A 13,525-nucleotide genomic window follows, 5' to 3' on the forward strand; every position below is an offset into this window, starting at 1 on the left:
AATGCAACAGAAGTGACACTTTGCCAGTTTGGGGCCTAAAGCCTTAAGAAAGCTTGGCAGCTTCTGCTTTTGCATTCTGGGAAAAGATGACCACCATGTAAAAAGCTTTACTGTCCAGAGACTGCAATGCTGTGAGAAGCCCAAGTGGAGAATGAAGACCCAGGCCAACAGTCCACCTGAGCTCTGGGCCAACAGGCAGCATTAAGCTGCAACCACGTGAGGGAGGCCGGTTCCTGCAGCCCTACTGATCCCAGTTGACATCAGAAGCAGCAGAGAAACCCGTTCCTGCTGAGCACTACCCAAATTACACAGCACTGAGCAAACACAATAGCTGTTTTAATTCACAAAGTTTTAGGAAAGGTTGTTGGCAGCAACAGGTAACTGACACAGTGCCCCTGAATTTTTGCATAACCCTATGTTCTAATAACCATCAGCACACCATTGCCATGAAAATGCTGATTACCAACACAACGCCCAGCATTTTCTCACCTGAACGGCATCACCATTGAAGACTCCATCTATTATGAAATAAGTCCAGAACACAGGCCATTCACATTCAATGTTTTCAAAGAGCTTGAGTTCAGCAGGGTCATAATGCAATCGGTTTGGGTCCTGGAAGCAAACAGGTAAACGTTCTAAAAGGTAATGTCAGATTACATACATAATACCACTGTGCCTCACTGAGTGTCCCTTGCTTTCTGACTCAGGGCAACTTTGAGGCTGGTATGATTGGAGAAGGAAATGGCAACCCACTCCAGAGTTCTTGCCTGGAGAATCCCAGGGACAGGGGAGCCTCGTGGGCTGCCGTCTATGGGGTCGCACAGAGTCAGACATGACTGAAGCTATTTTTGGCAGTTATCCATGGTAAAATTTCAGAACAGTAAATCAAATGCACATAACATTACTTGGTAGTTTATTAGATTAAGCTTTCTCTATCTCTATAACAAATAAGGAGAAATTTGACTCTTGCAGTGCTGGGCAGACTGTTTTATTGACATCATTTTATCAGTCCCTATGGCAAAGGAACCCAAGGAGGCCACAGGTGGCCTTTTAAAAAACATGTGAGCGATAGAACTGTTTGTCCATGTAAGCAAGCTGGTTTTAAATCACCAGCTTGCTGCTCTCCTAATGATCTTACTAGTCTATTGCCTAACTCCAGCTTGCTGACTCCAAAATTAAGACTGCTCTTTCCAATATTCCAACGTGTAAGTTTTATAATCAACAGAGGGAGAATGCCACAGTGGCAACTTAGATATGAAGCAGTTAAGGAATCAGAAGAAACAATCTTTAAATACAACCTCTCTTGGGGTTTTATAACCATCTCGAAGGAAGCGACAGCATCCATAACGCCCCTAAGAAGACAAAAAGAAGCAGTTGATGAAACAGAAGAATTTCTTTATCTCTTTGATTCAAGTCAGCCCTTTTAGTAACAACAAAGTGCTCACTGCTATCAGTACAAAAACTCATCTTTAAGTAATAAGCAAACCAAAATAAGGTTTGATCAGTACTTGGAAGGGAATGCCAAAACTTTCCATTAGAGTGGCAGTCAGGGCTGAGAGATTAATTACTCCATGGTTCACAGAACAACCATCCTTTTATTCTGATTTTGCTATATTGTACAAAGATGCAAAGGGACCCTCACTGCTTGGAGAAGCCACCCATGGTGATATGTGGACTGATTGGACTGCTTCTACTTGACAGACTGGAAGGCCACAAGGCGACTCCAGACTCAGGAGTTAGGCTCTGGATGCAAAGAAGCCTGCATCCTGCAAGAAGTGGAGGAGGGAGGCGGCAGGGCTTCCTGTAGCTTAAGGCCATGGCTGTTGGGTTTCCTGCTGCAGGCTTCAGTGTTCCTCTCCAGCTTCTCGGGTGCCAAGAAAGAAGGGCAGTGGCAGTGCTATCTGAATCTGCCTCCCTTATCCCTGGATTGCACTTTTGGGTGTCCATTCTTCAGTTAAGCATTTGGGGCTGTTCTAGCACTGGCCATGGAGGCAAACGCACTCCCAGTGGCCAATCCCATAGTGTCTGGGGTGTCCTGGGAAGCCCAGTCTAGAATGTGCTCCCCTTGAAATGCTTCATTCTCTACATGAACTCTCTGCCTACTTCTACAAACTAAACAGGTTCTGTTTTCTCCACCGGCTCCTAACTGAGGCAGTGCCTTCTGGGGATATGGTTGGAGACCCTTTACCCCTTGGTTTCCAGAGGCTAAAATCATTTTTCACCAAATCTAAGTGGGATCATCAACATGCAGATTGTGGTTTAGGAAACTTACTTTTTTTTTTTTTTTATCATTTCACTGATAACTTCAGTTGGCTAGAGTATTGTATAACCTTCTCAGTTTGGTGTAATGTGTCATAGTTTCTGCATCTCACCTCAGAGCAGGGATTTTAAGATTTTTTTTTTTATGTGGACCATTTTTAAAGTCTTTACTGAATTTGTTACAATATTGCTTCTGTTTTCTGTTTTGGTTTATTGACTGTGAGGCATGTGAGATTTTAGTTTCCCAAGCAGGGAGGAACACTGCACCCCCTGCATTGGAAGGTGAGGTCTTAACCCTGGACCACCTGGGGCATCCCTGGGATTTTTAATCTCAGTTTAACTTGGAGATCTTCAAGTCCCTAGAAATCGTGTGTCAAGTTTGAGGATATTGGGACATGTGCATTTTTTTCTGACAGGGACTGTAGCTTTCATGAGATTCTTAAGGGAGTCTGTCTAGGATCTCTAAAGGGTTCAGAAGCTCTGTCTTAGAAGCACAGGAGTGATACAAATTGAGATTTAAATGTGCCAGCTGGAATTGAAACTCTACTGCACAAGAAAAGAACCTGGGTATTGATGGCTCAGAGACTTCATTTTCTCCCCTCCGTTCTCAGCCTTGGGTACCTCCATCTGTCAGTCCACTCTGATATTGAGAGATCGACTGCAGGGACAGCCCAGGCCTGAGTGAGCTGCTCCACGTCACTATCTGGAAGGGGCACTTAACACAGGGCAGAAGGGTACCAGCGTGACCAATGCTTACCTGGAGCTTGGAAATAATTTCATTTTTTGTCACATTCACAAGGTTCACATCTTCCACCGCGAAGGCCGGGAAAGAAATAATGGAAAGAAGCCCAGCATCAATCTCTTTTGACGTCGAGGCTCTTGGCAGCATGGAGAACAGAATAGACTGAACGAAAAACAAACAGGTGTTAACCCCGGAAGCACTAACAGTTATGTACAGCATCTAGAGACTATGACTTGACCCCAAGGGAACATATGAATGAGTTTACCAATTTTTAGAGAGTTTTTGCCTACCAACATGGCCCCTGCTGCGTGACCGCACCTACCCAGCCCATGTGTCCTGTTCCTCACAGGAGAAAAGAGGGTTCGGGAAAACAGTGATATGCCTAGAGCACGTGCTGAGAACTGGCTCCCTTCCTTCTGTACCTTCTGTTGATACTGCTGGGCCTTTAGGGCACGCAGTGGAGGAACTAAGGACTACCTCATCAGGTTAGCGCTCCTGACTGCAAAGACAAAGAAGAACACACATACAAGACCAGCACAGAGAAATGCCTGGCTTCGGTGGAGGTGACCAGCTGGACTGGATAACTCAGAAACCACTTAAAGGAGTCAAATCTAGAAGACCACACCAACAGGCAAAACACTTTAGTCCAAACAGAATTAGTTTAGTCCTAGAAAGAATGGCTTACTTAGTGGCACTATAATATGGCCTCAATTATAAGGTGGTTGGATTAGGCACTGTAAACTAAAGGAAGGTGAAATTATAAGGAACAGTTTGGGAAGGAAAGGGAGCTAACCCTGCAATCTAACATGTACAGACATGGGACTAGATTCCTGCAAGCACAAGCTTATTAACTCTTCCATGTGAAGAAGGAATTCGAGAACTATGTCCAAATCACACATGAGGACTTGGAGACGCAGAGACTCATGCTGATGGGCATGCAGCTAGTCTACAACAGAGCTAGGATTCTAACCCAGGCCCAGCTAGCTACAGAGCTCATGCCATCTCCACTGGGGACTACACATCTATTAAGAAGCATACCAGCTTAACTTTATTAAACCACACCCCAAGAAACAGTAGATTCCCCACTAAGGACTATTTAATGGGGAAAATGGAATGAGTTAGAAGGGGGCTAAATAAGGGGGGAACCCTTCAGCTTCAGAACAAAGCTTAATGTTCTCTAGCCAACTGACCCCCAAGCCCAGTTCTTTAACCAGTCACTCTCCCTAGGCTCTCTCTGCCTGAAACAAACATTACCACTGGAAGCTCTGCATACAACTTTGTATGCCTCTCACTCACACAGCCCTAGCACAGTGCCTGCATACAGTGAGCCTCCAGTAAACAAGTTTGCTGATTTGCCAGCAACTCCTGACCTACTGTCTGATAAATGGAGCCACCTAATCTGTCCCCCTTTCTCTAACATGTGTTTCATGGAGGTTTTACTGATTTGCCATTTCTCCCATATCATCTCTCCTCCACCATTCATTTTGTCACTACCCCTCTAACAAGACTCCACTACCCGCCCAAGTGAACTACTGCTGCAGAGTCACTTCAGTCGTGTCCAACTCTGTGTGACCCCATAGACGGCAGCCCACCAGGCTCCCCGTCCCTGGCATTCTCCAGGCAAGAACACTGGAGTGGGTTGCCATTTCCTTCTCCAATGCATGAGAGTGAAAAGTGAAAGTGAAGTCACTCAGTCATGTCCAACTCCTAGCGACCCCATGGACTGCAGCCTACCAGGCTCCTCCGTCCATGGGATTTTCCAGGCAAGAGTGCTGGAGTGGGGTGCCATTGCCTTCTCCGCCAAGTGAACTACTGCTTGTCAATCATCAAATTTGGGGACCTCATGAAATAAACCTAAGAGAAAACCTTGTACATGCTCAAAAAAAAAAAAAACCGTAAAATTGATTTGCCTCCAACAGAACACAGTTGTCTTGACTGCTGACTCCATAGAAACACCATTGCTGTATCTTATGTTTGCGCGGTCCTTTCTGGCTCACAAAGTACTTTGACAAATTAAGTTGATTAATTCTGATTCTCATGACCACCTTGTGCAGCAGTGGGGGTAGGTCCTAGTATGCCCATTTTATGGACGAAGGAACTGAAGCTCAAAGAAGCTAAGAGCCACCAAGCTAGGAAGCTGGGGAGTCTGAACTGGAGCCCAAGTGCTCTGTGCCATGAGTCTCCATCTCGACTCTCTGGATGTGAGAACCATCACCTGGCAGTGTTCCACCTCATCTGGCAGGACGTGGATCACAGACTTGCGACCTCCATGGGCTCCAAAAAGGTCCAGTTCATCAATTGCTTCAAGGGCTGCCTACAAGCACAAGTATGAATTACTGAGTATGAGTAGTACACATACAGTCCCATATCTCGTACTTCTTTTTCATTAAGCAATCGAGCATATATGTTTTCCCATAGGTGATGCAATTTGTCTTTAAAATCCAGCTAAAGTATCCTATACTTGTGTTCTATCCTTATTTTCAGAGCTTTCCTGTGTTTTGCCTCGTTGCAGGAACAAGATAGAGAAAACAGAAAACCATTTCCCAAAATGAAATTAGTATTCTACCAAAAAGCAAAATATTAACAACACAGCATCGTGTGTGTAAGCAGTGGGGGGCTAAATTCACGACTGGTTTTTCTTTCATCTATTTCAGTGGTTAACTTCTAACAGTAGCATGTTTGGCACTTAAGAAAGTAAACTTTTTTAGTATTAAGTATGTTTTCCATCGGTTGACCTTAACAGAGAATATTTATTGTTGCTTTAAAAATTATAGTTCTGGAGTCTTTACCCTGTAAAATTATGCTTCAGCCTTGAGGAAGAGGGAATGGAGGAGGCATGCTAAATATCTAAGGCAAGAGATGTCAACTGGTGGCCAGCTGGCTGAAACGGCTCCATGGTCATGTTTGGTTTGGCCTGAGGAAGTTTTTAAAATGATCTTAAATTAGAACACCTTTACAAAGTCTGCAGTGTCCTCAACACATGCCACTCCTGCCCCATTATTTTTCTATCTGGCTGGCTTCACTTGTTTATATTATGTGCCTGAACTGACCCTGTAGACTTTTAAATGTGTGAGCCCTGTCCTACAAAATGCTCGTATTCTTCAGCCCTCTTTATGACCCAGGAAACAAGACTGGACATCATATATCCAGTTTTTTAGATAATAGCAAGAGCTTAGATGCATGGGTGATGATACTGGATAATAAGGAGGGAATGCACTGATTTTCAGGCACATGCAGATTTAGGTGTAGGAAACCTCCATTCTTTACCTATAATTTCAGTTGGTTGGGGTACATGTACCACTTGAATTTCATACTTGCTGTTGACTTTTGAAAAATAAGCTAACCAGATCAAATCCAAACCCCTAAGGATAAGAACCAAACCAAAGCCGTTAAAGAGGCAAGGAGGAAGAACAAACAAGACCAGACTGTCACCTTGGCCATTCCTACAGAGCTTGCATTCAATTCTGGAATACCCTGATTAGTCTTATCTCCACGTTCCCACATTCCATAATCCTGTTGGAGAAAAAGGAGAAAAGAGGTATTAATAGATGACAAGTACTATGGAAAAATAACTCCTTTATGTCATTGTAGGCATCATGAAATGTGACTATCTCTTCTCAAAGGCTACCAAATTCATGCCTTTACACACTCAAGTTGTATTCTTTCTTGATTTCAGTTCATTTGACCTCTGGTTAGAGTTCTGGAAATAAATACTCGAGTAGAACAAAAATGCATGCAAAGACACTCAGTTTTCTTATTTCTAAAAGTTATTCATTTGTAAGAAACTCATGATTTATAGAGAACAAAATATTTTATCTTAAAAGGCTGACCTTTATTCACCTAATATGTCTAAACTTGTATTAAATTGTAAGATGGAATAAAGAAGAAATGGGTTATAACTGGGTGAAATCAACCAAACCATTTAAAATAATTTAATAGATTACCTTTTGAGAAAAAATGCTCAGCAGTAATGGGTGCAAAGTCAAAACTGAGGCTCAGAACACTAAACTTGCCTGGTATTTTGAAATGAATTAATATGAACTGGCTTAGCATAGCCCGTCCACATAGAGGACTTGATACATACATACTTAACTTTTATAGCTCATATTTTCACTGAAGAAACCCAGGCACTGGATACCATTTTGAAATAATGCTATATACACTATTGAAGGATTACAACCCAAGAAGAACAGGACCAATGCCAACATTCTGGCACTTATTATTATTAGAGAAAGATGAACATTTTCAGAATAAGACATTTTAGACTCAGACATACTAGAGTGACTTTAGACTCTTGCCTGCCGTGCAGGCCTCGTGGCTGATTCCAGGACCCATTCCTTCAGTCCTCTGCACAGCGGGGCCTTTCCACTCCAACCCGTCCTCATTCCAACCCTGGAGCCAACTGCCTGACTCATCCTTAGAAACTGCTTTGATCAGCTTGCTCCCCAGCACGAGACTCTAACCTGATGACCTGTTTATCCCCAAGTGGATCATGTTCAAATCTCTCTGATGGCCTTACCTTTATGATCCAGCCCCACACTTCCTGCCTGTCCACAAGCTGACTTTAATTCCTGCTATTCTGGAGCACTCAGCTGTCACCCTAAGAATACTCCTTTACTCCACCCCCTCTTTCCCCAACCACCCCTCCCCTTCCCCCACACTCACAGCCATTCCTGATACTCTCGCACCCCTTTCCCTCCTCCTGCTTATCTAAGCCCTACTCATCTACCAACGTCCCACTCAAGCTCCACCCTTTCTACAAAGCCTTCCTGTTTCTTCAGACCAGGCTTGGCCAACCTCGATGGTACTGACATTTGCAGCCTACTCATTCTCTGTTGTAGGGGGCTGTCCTGTGCACTGTAGGGTGTTCAGCAGCATCTCTGGCCTCCACCCACTAGATGCCAATAGTACCCACTCCCCTGTTGTCAACATCGAAAATGTCTCCAGACATTGCCTGGTTTCCCTGGGAGAGCCAAAGACTGCTCCTGGTGGATGATTACTGCTTCAGACCTGGGGTCAGCAAGTGCTTACCCTGGCACCGAATCAGGTCTGCTACACCTGTGATCCAGAAATAAGGTCTATTTGGGACACAGCTGCACTCACGAGGTCACAGGTTGTCTACAGCTGGTTGTGTGGTATCAGTACAATGGCAGAGTTAAATAGCAGCAAGAGAGACCACAGAGACTGGAAGAGCTGAGAAGATGTACTTTGGCCCTTTCTAGAAAAAGTTTGCTGATCCTTGCTTTGATGTTGGTAGCTCTTTATTAAAAACAAAAAGCAAACTCTAGCCTTTCATTACTGCTCTTCTGGCCAGCTTTGCAGTTTAGCTGTTCTCTACAAGTGTGTGAGGCTCAGCTCTCGGTAGCAGACAGCAGCCTGGAGGAACTGAGTGTGTACGTATTTCCACCCATCACCTAGCCCGGGCACCTGTCTGGGTCCTGCCTCTCTCCCTGTGCACTGCCTGGGGCACTGGTGTTGCCCTTCACCCTGATTCAGGCTCCCAGTACACATGCCACAGGGTATTTGAAGGTCTTATTTAAAATGAACCTAATGAATTCAAACAGAGCATATGGCACATTTCAACAACAAAAGCTCCCCAACTGAGTTCCTGGACACAAATGTGCAGTTTGTGTGCAGAGGTGACATCATCTTGTACCACTAATCTTGCTAACCTTCGGGTCAGCCCCAGATAGCCTGGCCCTCAAACAGATGTGTGATTTTTATCCTTCCTGAGGCTGTAACACTGGAAAATAAACACTGGATTTGAACTTACAGCAACTTTATATGCAGCTTCTATGTAAAAAACAAGATTCTGTATGAAGGCCACCTCGTCAAGAGTGAAAATAATACGTAAGCCTACAAAACAAAAACAAACAGTAAGTTTACGGAGTTATGTTGTAAAGAGAGAGTTGCCAATTACGAATGACAAATCTTATACTAGAAAATAAATTATATACCCTCATTTGCATTTTTCTTACTAGGGCATCAAAAATTAAGTATGAAGTCAGTCATAAGAGTTAATGTCTAATTCAGGAAGGAAAGAGGGGAGGAAGGAGGGAGAAAAGGATAGAGAGGGAAAGATGGAGGAGGGAAGGAAGAAAGGAAGGAGGGAAACAGGTAGGATGGGAAAGGAGGAGGGAGGTAGTGAATAAGGGAGGGAAGGAGAAAAGGCAAAAGGAAGGAGGGAGGGAAGGAAGGAAAGGAGGGAGCGAGGGAGGGAAGGAAGGAAGGTGATAAGAAAGGAGGGAAAGAAGGAAAGATAGAAGGAGAAAAGGCAGGAAGGAAGGAGGACAGAAGGGAAAAAAGATACAAGGGAGGGAGGGAAGGAAGGAGGGAGAGAAGAACAGAATAAGGAGACTAGGAAGGAAGGAGAGAAGAAGGGAGGGAGGGAAGGAGGGAAAGAAGGAGAGGAGGAAGGAGGAAGGGAGGGAAGGAAGGATGAGGCAGGAAGGGACAATGGAGGGAAGGAGGGTAGAAAGGAAGGAGAAGGGGCTGGAAGGAGGGAAGGATAGGAAGAAAGGAGGGAGGGGGGGAAATAAGGAGAGTGGGAGGGAGGGAGGAAAGTAGTGAACAAAGAAGGGAGAGGAGGAGAGCAAAAGGAAAGGAAGGAAGGAAGGTGAGGGCAGGAAGGAAAGAGGGAGGGAAGAAAGGGAGGAGGGAAGGGAGGAGGGAAAGAAGCTGGGAGGGAAGGACAGAAAGAACAAAGGGAGGAAGTAGGGAAGAAAGGACAGAGGGAAGGATGGAAAGAGGGGAGGAAGGGAGGAGGGGAGAAAAAGAGGGAGGAGAGGAGGACAGGGAGGAGGAGGAGGGCAGAAAGGAAGGAGGGGAGGTGAGAGGAGGAGGGCAAGATGGAAGGGAGGAAGGGGGCTAGAAAGGAAGAAGACAGGGAGGGAGGGCAGGCAGGAGGGAGGGAAGGAGGGAGGGACGAAGACAGGCTGAGAGAGGGAGGGCAGCAGGCGAGGAGGGAAGGGGAAATAAGGAAGGAGAGAGGGAGCAATAAAGAAATAAAGAAGGAGCAATGAAAGGAAGGAGAGAGAAGGGAAGAAGAGAGGAAGGGCGGGGAAGAGGGAGGGATGGAATGAAGGAGTGAGGGAGGGAAGGAGGTGAGAAGGGAACAAAGGAAGGAAAGACAAAAGGAGGTAGGTACGGAAGGGGGAGGAGGGGAGGGAAAGAAGGAGGCGGGGAGGGCGGGAAGGAGAGAGGGAAGGAAGGTAGTAGGGAGGAAAGGAAAGAAAGGAAGGGTGGACAGGAGGAGGATGGGAAGGAAGGAGGCAGGGCAAGGACAGAAGGAAGCAGTCAGGGAGAAAGGAGGGAAGGAAGGAAGGAGGGAGGGAGAGAGAGAAAGAGGGAAGGACAGGACAGTGGAAGGAAGGAAGGTAGAAAGGAAGAAGGGAGGGAGTGAATGAAGGAGGTAGGAATGGAAGGAAGGAGGGAGAGGAGGAGAGAGGGAAGGAAAGATGGTAGGTGGGTAGGAATAAGGTAAAGAAGGAAGATGGATGGTGGGAAGGAGGGAGGGAAGGAAGAAATGAGAGAAGGAAAGAGGGAGGGATGGATGGAAGAAAGGAGGGAAGGTGGGAGAGAAGGAGGGAAGGAAGGAGGGAGGGAAGGAGGGTAGAAAGTGGAACGGATGGAAAGATGGAAGGAAGGAGGGTAGAGAAGAAGGAGGGAGAGAGAACAGGGTGAGAGAGGGAAAGAGAAAGGAGGGAGGGATAGAAGGAAGGAGGGGAGGAGGGAGGGATAGAAGGATGAAGGAAGGAGGGAGGGAAGGGAGGAGGGAGGGAAGGAAGGAGGGAGGGTAGACAGGAAGGAAGGAAAGAGGAAAGCATGGAGAGAAGGAGGAAAAGAGGATATAAAGAAAAGAGGGACAGAGGGAAGGAAGTAGGGATGGAGGGAGGGAAGGAAGGGAAGAAGGAAGGAGGGAGGGCAGGAAGGAAGGAAGAACGGAAGGTGGGAAAGGGAAAGAAGCAAGGAGAGAAGGAAAGAGTGAGAAATAAAAGGAAGGAAGGAGGGAAGGACGGAAAGAAGGGAGGAGGCTAGAAAGGAAGGAGGGAGGATGGGAATGAAGGAGGCAGGGAGGGAAGGAAAAGAAGGAAGGGAAGAGAGAAGGAAGGAGGGAGGAAAGGAAGGATAGGAGGAGGGTAGGAAGAAGGGAAGGAAGGAAGGATGGAAGGGGGAAGAAGGGAGTGAAGAAAGAAACAAGAGCAGGAAAGGAGGAGGGATGAATGGAAGGGACGTGGGAGGGACGGGAGGAAGGAAGCAGGGAGGGAAGGAGGGAGGGAAGAAGTGGAGGAGCAAGTGAAGAAAGGATGGATGGAAGGAGGGAGGGAGGGAGGGAAGAAAGAAGGAGGGATGGAAGGAAGGAGGGAAAAGGAGGGGGTGACAGGATGAAGGAAGGAAAGTAGAAAGGAAGGAGAGAGGCAAGATAGAAAGTAGGGAGGAAAATAAGGAATGAGGGAAGGAAAGAGTGAGGACAGAAGGGGGGGAATGAAGGAGGGAGCCAAGGAACAATGGAAGATGAGAATGGTTCCACTTTTGTCTGTGCGCCTAGGAGGAGAAATGATTGAAAGAGATGTGGGGCCTTCATATACGTGTGGGATTTGTGCAGAGAAGATTCCACAGAGCCTGCATTTTAGCCCAGCATAACCGCTGTCTTATCCTTGAGTAAAGCACAGGGTGGGTATTTTCCCCCAATGGCCAGGTTGGGAAAGGAGAGCCCCCAACCACAGGCAATGGCTCTTCAACTCATGGAAAGGCCAGCTCCCAGCACCTGCCCAGGAGGAGCACCCATGTACCGAAGCAGGCAATAACCAGGAGAGCAGGCTTGAATGTACAGCTGGTTATGACAAATACATGTAAAGTATGAATTCTTGAAACTGGTGTGGGTAAGATATGTACTCTTACATCACTGGGGGGGCGTGGTTAACTGGTAAAGTAAAAAAGAAAATGCAAGTGAAGTCATTCAGTCATGTCCGACTCTTTGCGACCCCATGGGCTATTTAGCCTACCAGGCTCCTCTGTCCATGGATTTTCCAGGCAAGAATACTGGAGTGGGTTGCCATTTCCTTCTCCAAACTGGTAAACTGTTCTGCAAACAATTTGGCAATGAATATAAATAGCCTTTGAATGATATCAAACTAAGAGAAGGAAGCAAATAAATATGAGGGTCAAAGTTTGTATTGCAATACAGTTATGATAGGTAAACAAACAAACAGAAGAATAAAGGAATAGTTTAATTATGGAATATCCATTGGTAAAGTCACTAAAATTGTTTATGAACACCTTTAATATTATGGGGGAAATGCTTAAGTTAAAATGCTATGTAATAAAAACACTATATGCATACCATATGACCTGAAATATGTTTTTTAAAATACAGTGGAAAAAAAACCTGGAGGAGACACATTCAAATGAAAATTATCAGTGAGATTTTTTCATTATATTTTCCAAACCATCTACAGTGAGCTCATCTTAACTTTCATAACCAAAATGTCCTTTTCAAGTTTCAGGTTTATTCACAAAGCCAGAACACTATTTCCTGATTTCTCCAATTTTTGGAGTTTCACATTTGCAGTCTGAAATAAATGCAAAGCCTTTAACCCAGGAGCATGAATTTACGGGACTGAAGGGAACAGCTCTGCAACACAGCAGCTAAGTGGCCTAACTCAAGGCTACTTGGTGCACAGAGCAGGCGCAACAGCCCTGGTCCCGCGAGGGCTCAGGAGGCTGACTGTCAACAGAGCCACAGAATCAGGGCACATAATGTAATGCAAAAAAGCAGCTTATTTTGAATACTGGTCAATGCCTGCCCCTCCCCGCCCCCTTCTGGATGGTCACTCCCAGTTCAATGGGCTCCATCAGGCCTGGCTCACCGGAGGCTGTCATCTGGGCCAGAAACAGGAGGAAGAGGGAGGTGGCATCCACCTGGAGGTGGCCCCACTGGTCGTCGCCCACCACAGTGCTGCAGGTGGCAGTGTTGTACTTGGCGTGCAGGCTGTCCTTGGTACTCTGAGTGTGCTTGAACCTCTCCACTTTATCCACCTGAGGAAGATAGCAAGCTGGCTGCATGGAACCCTAAGGGGTTCATGGCTAGCAGGGTCATTATCTTGGATTTAGACCTTTTATCTATTACCTCTGGGAGACAGAGGGATGGAAGGTAGGGGACGGATGCTCACTAGTGAGCATCACACAGAGTGGGTGGGGGTGTGTGTCTCTTCCTGCCCATCACCAGAAATGTCTTAGTCTACTGGGATTTTAACAAGCTCTGCAAGCTTGAAAGGTCAAGCCAAAGGGTTTCCTTGTCTGCTATTCCTAGCATGAGCTGTGACACATAGTAGGAACTCAACGAGAGGGAGGGAAGGAATGAGGGAAGAGGGGAGGAAGAGGCCCTTTTCTTCCTCTGTAAATTTCTTCTTTAAATTTCCAATCCTATTTCCTTATGTTGAAAAGAAAAGAACAACGATGCTTTTCAAAACTAATGGGAACGTGCCAATCAAAGGTGGGGACTGTACCATATTCATCTTGGAA

The 13,525-nt window shown here is 45.8% G+C and overlaps 1 protein-coding gene across 8 annotated transcripts in view; it reads right to left on the reverse strand.

The window, feature by feature from the left end:
• The window catches only part of PHKA2 (phosphorylase kinase regulatory subunit alpha 2), a 91,817-nt gene that overhangs the window by 45,054 nt on the left and 33,238 nt on the right, over positions 1–13,525 (reverse strand). For all 8 annotated transcript variants that reach the window (XM_086388235.1, XM_086388234.1, XM_086388233.1 and 5 more), the window contains exons 5-11: positions 12,871–13,039; positions 8,775–8,857; positions 6,434–6,514; positions 5,217–5,315; positions 3,017–3,163; positions 1,299–1,352; positions 490–612 (exon numbers count right to left, since the gene is read on the reverse strand). In XM_086388235.1, the coding sequence (XP_086244361.1) occupies positions 490–612; positions 1,299–1,352; positions 3,017–3,163; positions 5,217–5,315; positions 6,434–6,514; positions 8,775–8,857; positions 12,871–13,039 (756 nt within the window). The remainder of the gene's footprint in view (positions 1–489; positions 613–1,298; positions 1,353–3,016; positions 3,164–5,216; positions 5,316–6,433; positions 6,515–8,774; positions 8,858–12,870; positions 13,040–13,525) is intronic.

This window comes from Bos grunniens, chromosome X, assembly GCF_055505025.1.
Source record: "Bos grunniens cultivar Pamir isolate PY7600 chromosome X, Bosgru_T2T1.0, whole genome shotgun sequence".
In the NCBI taxonomy this organism is placed as follows: Eukaryota; Metazoa; Chordata; class Mammalia; order Artiodactyla; family Bovidae; genus Bos; species Bos grunniens.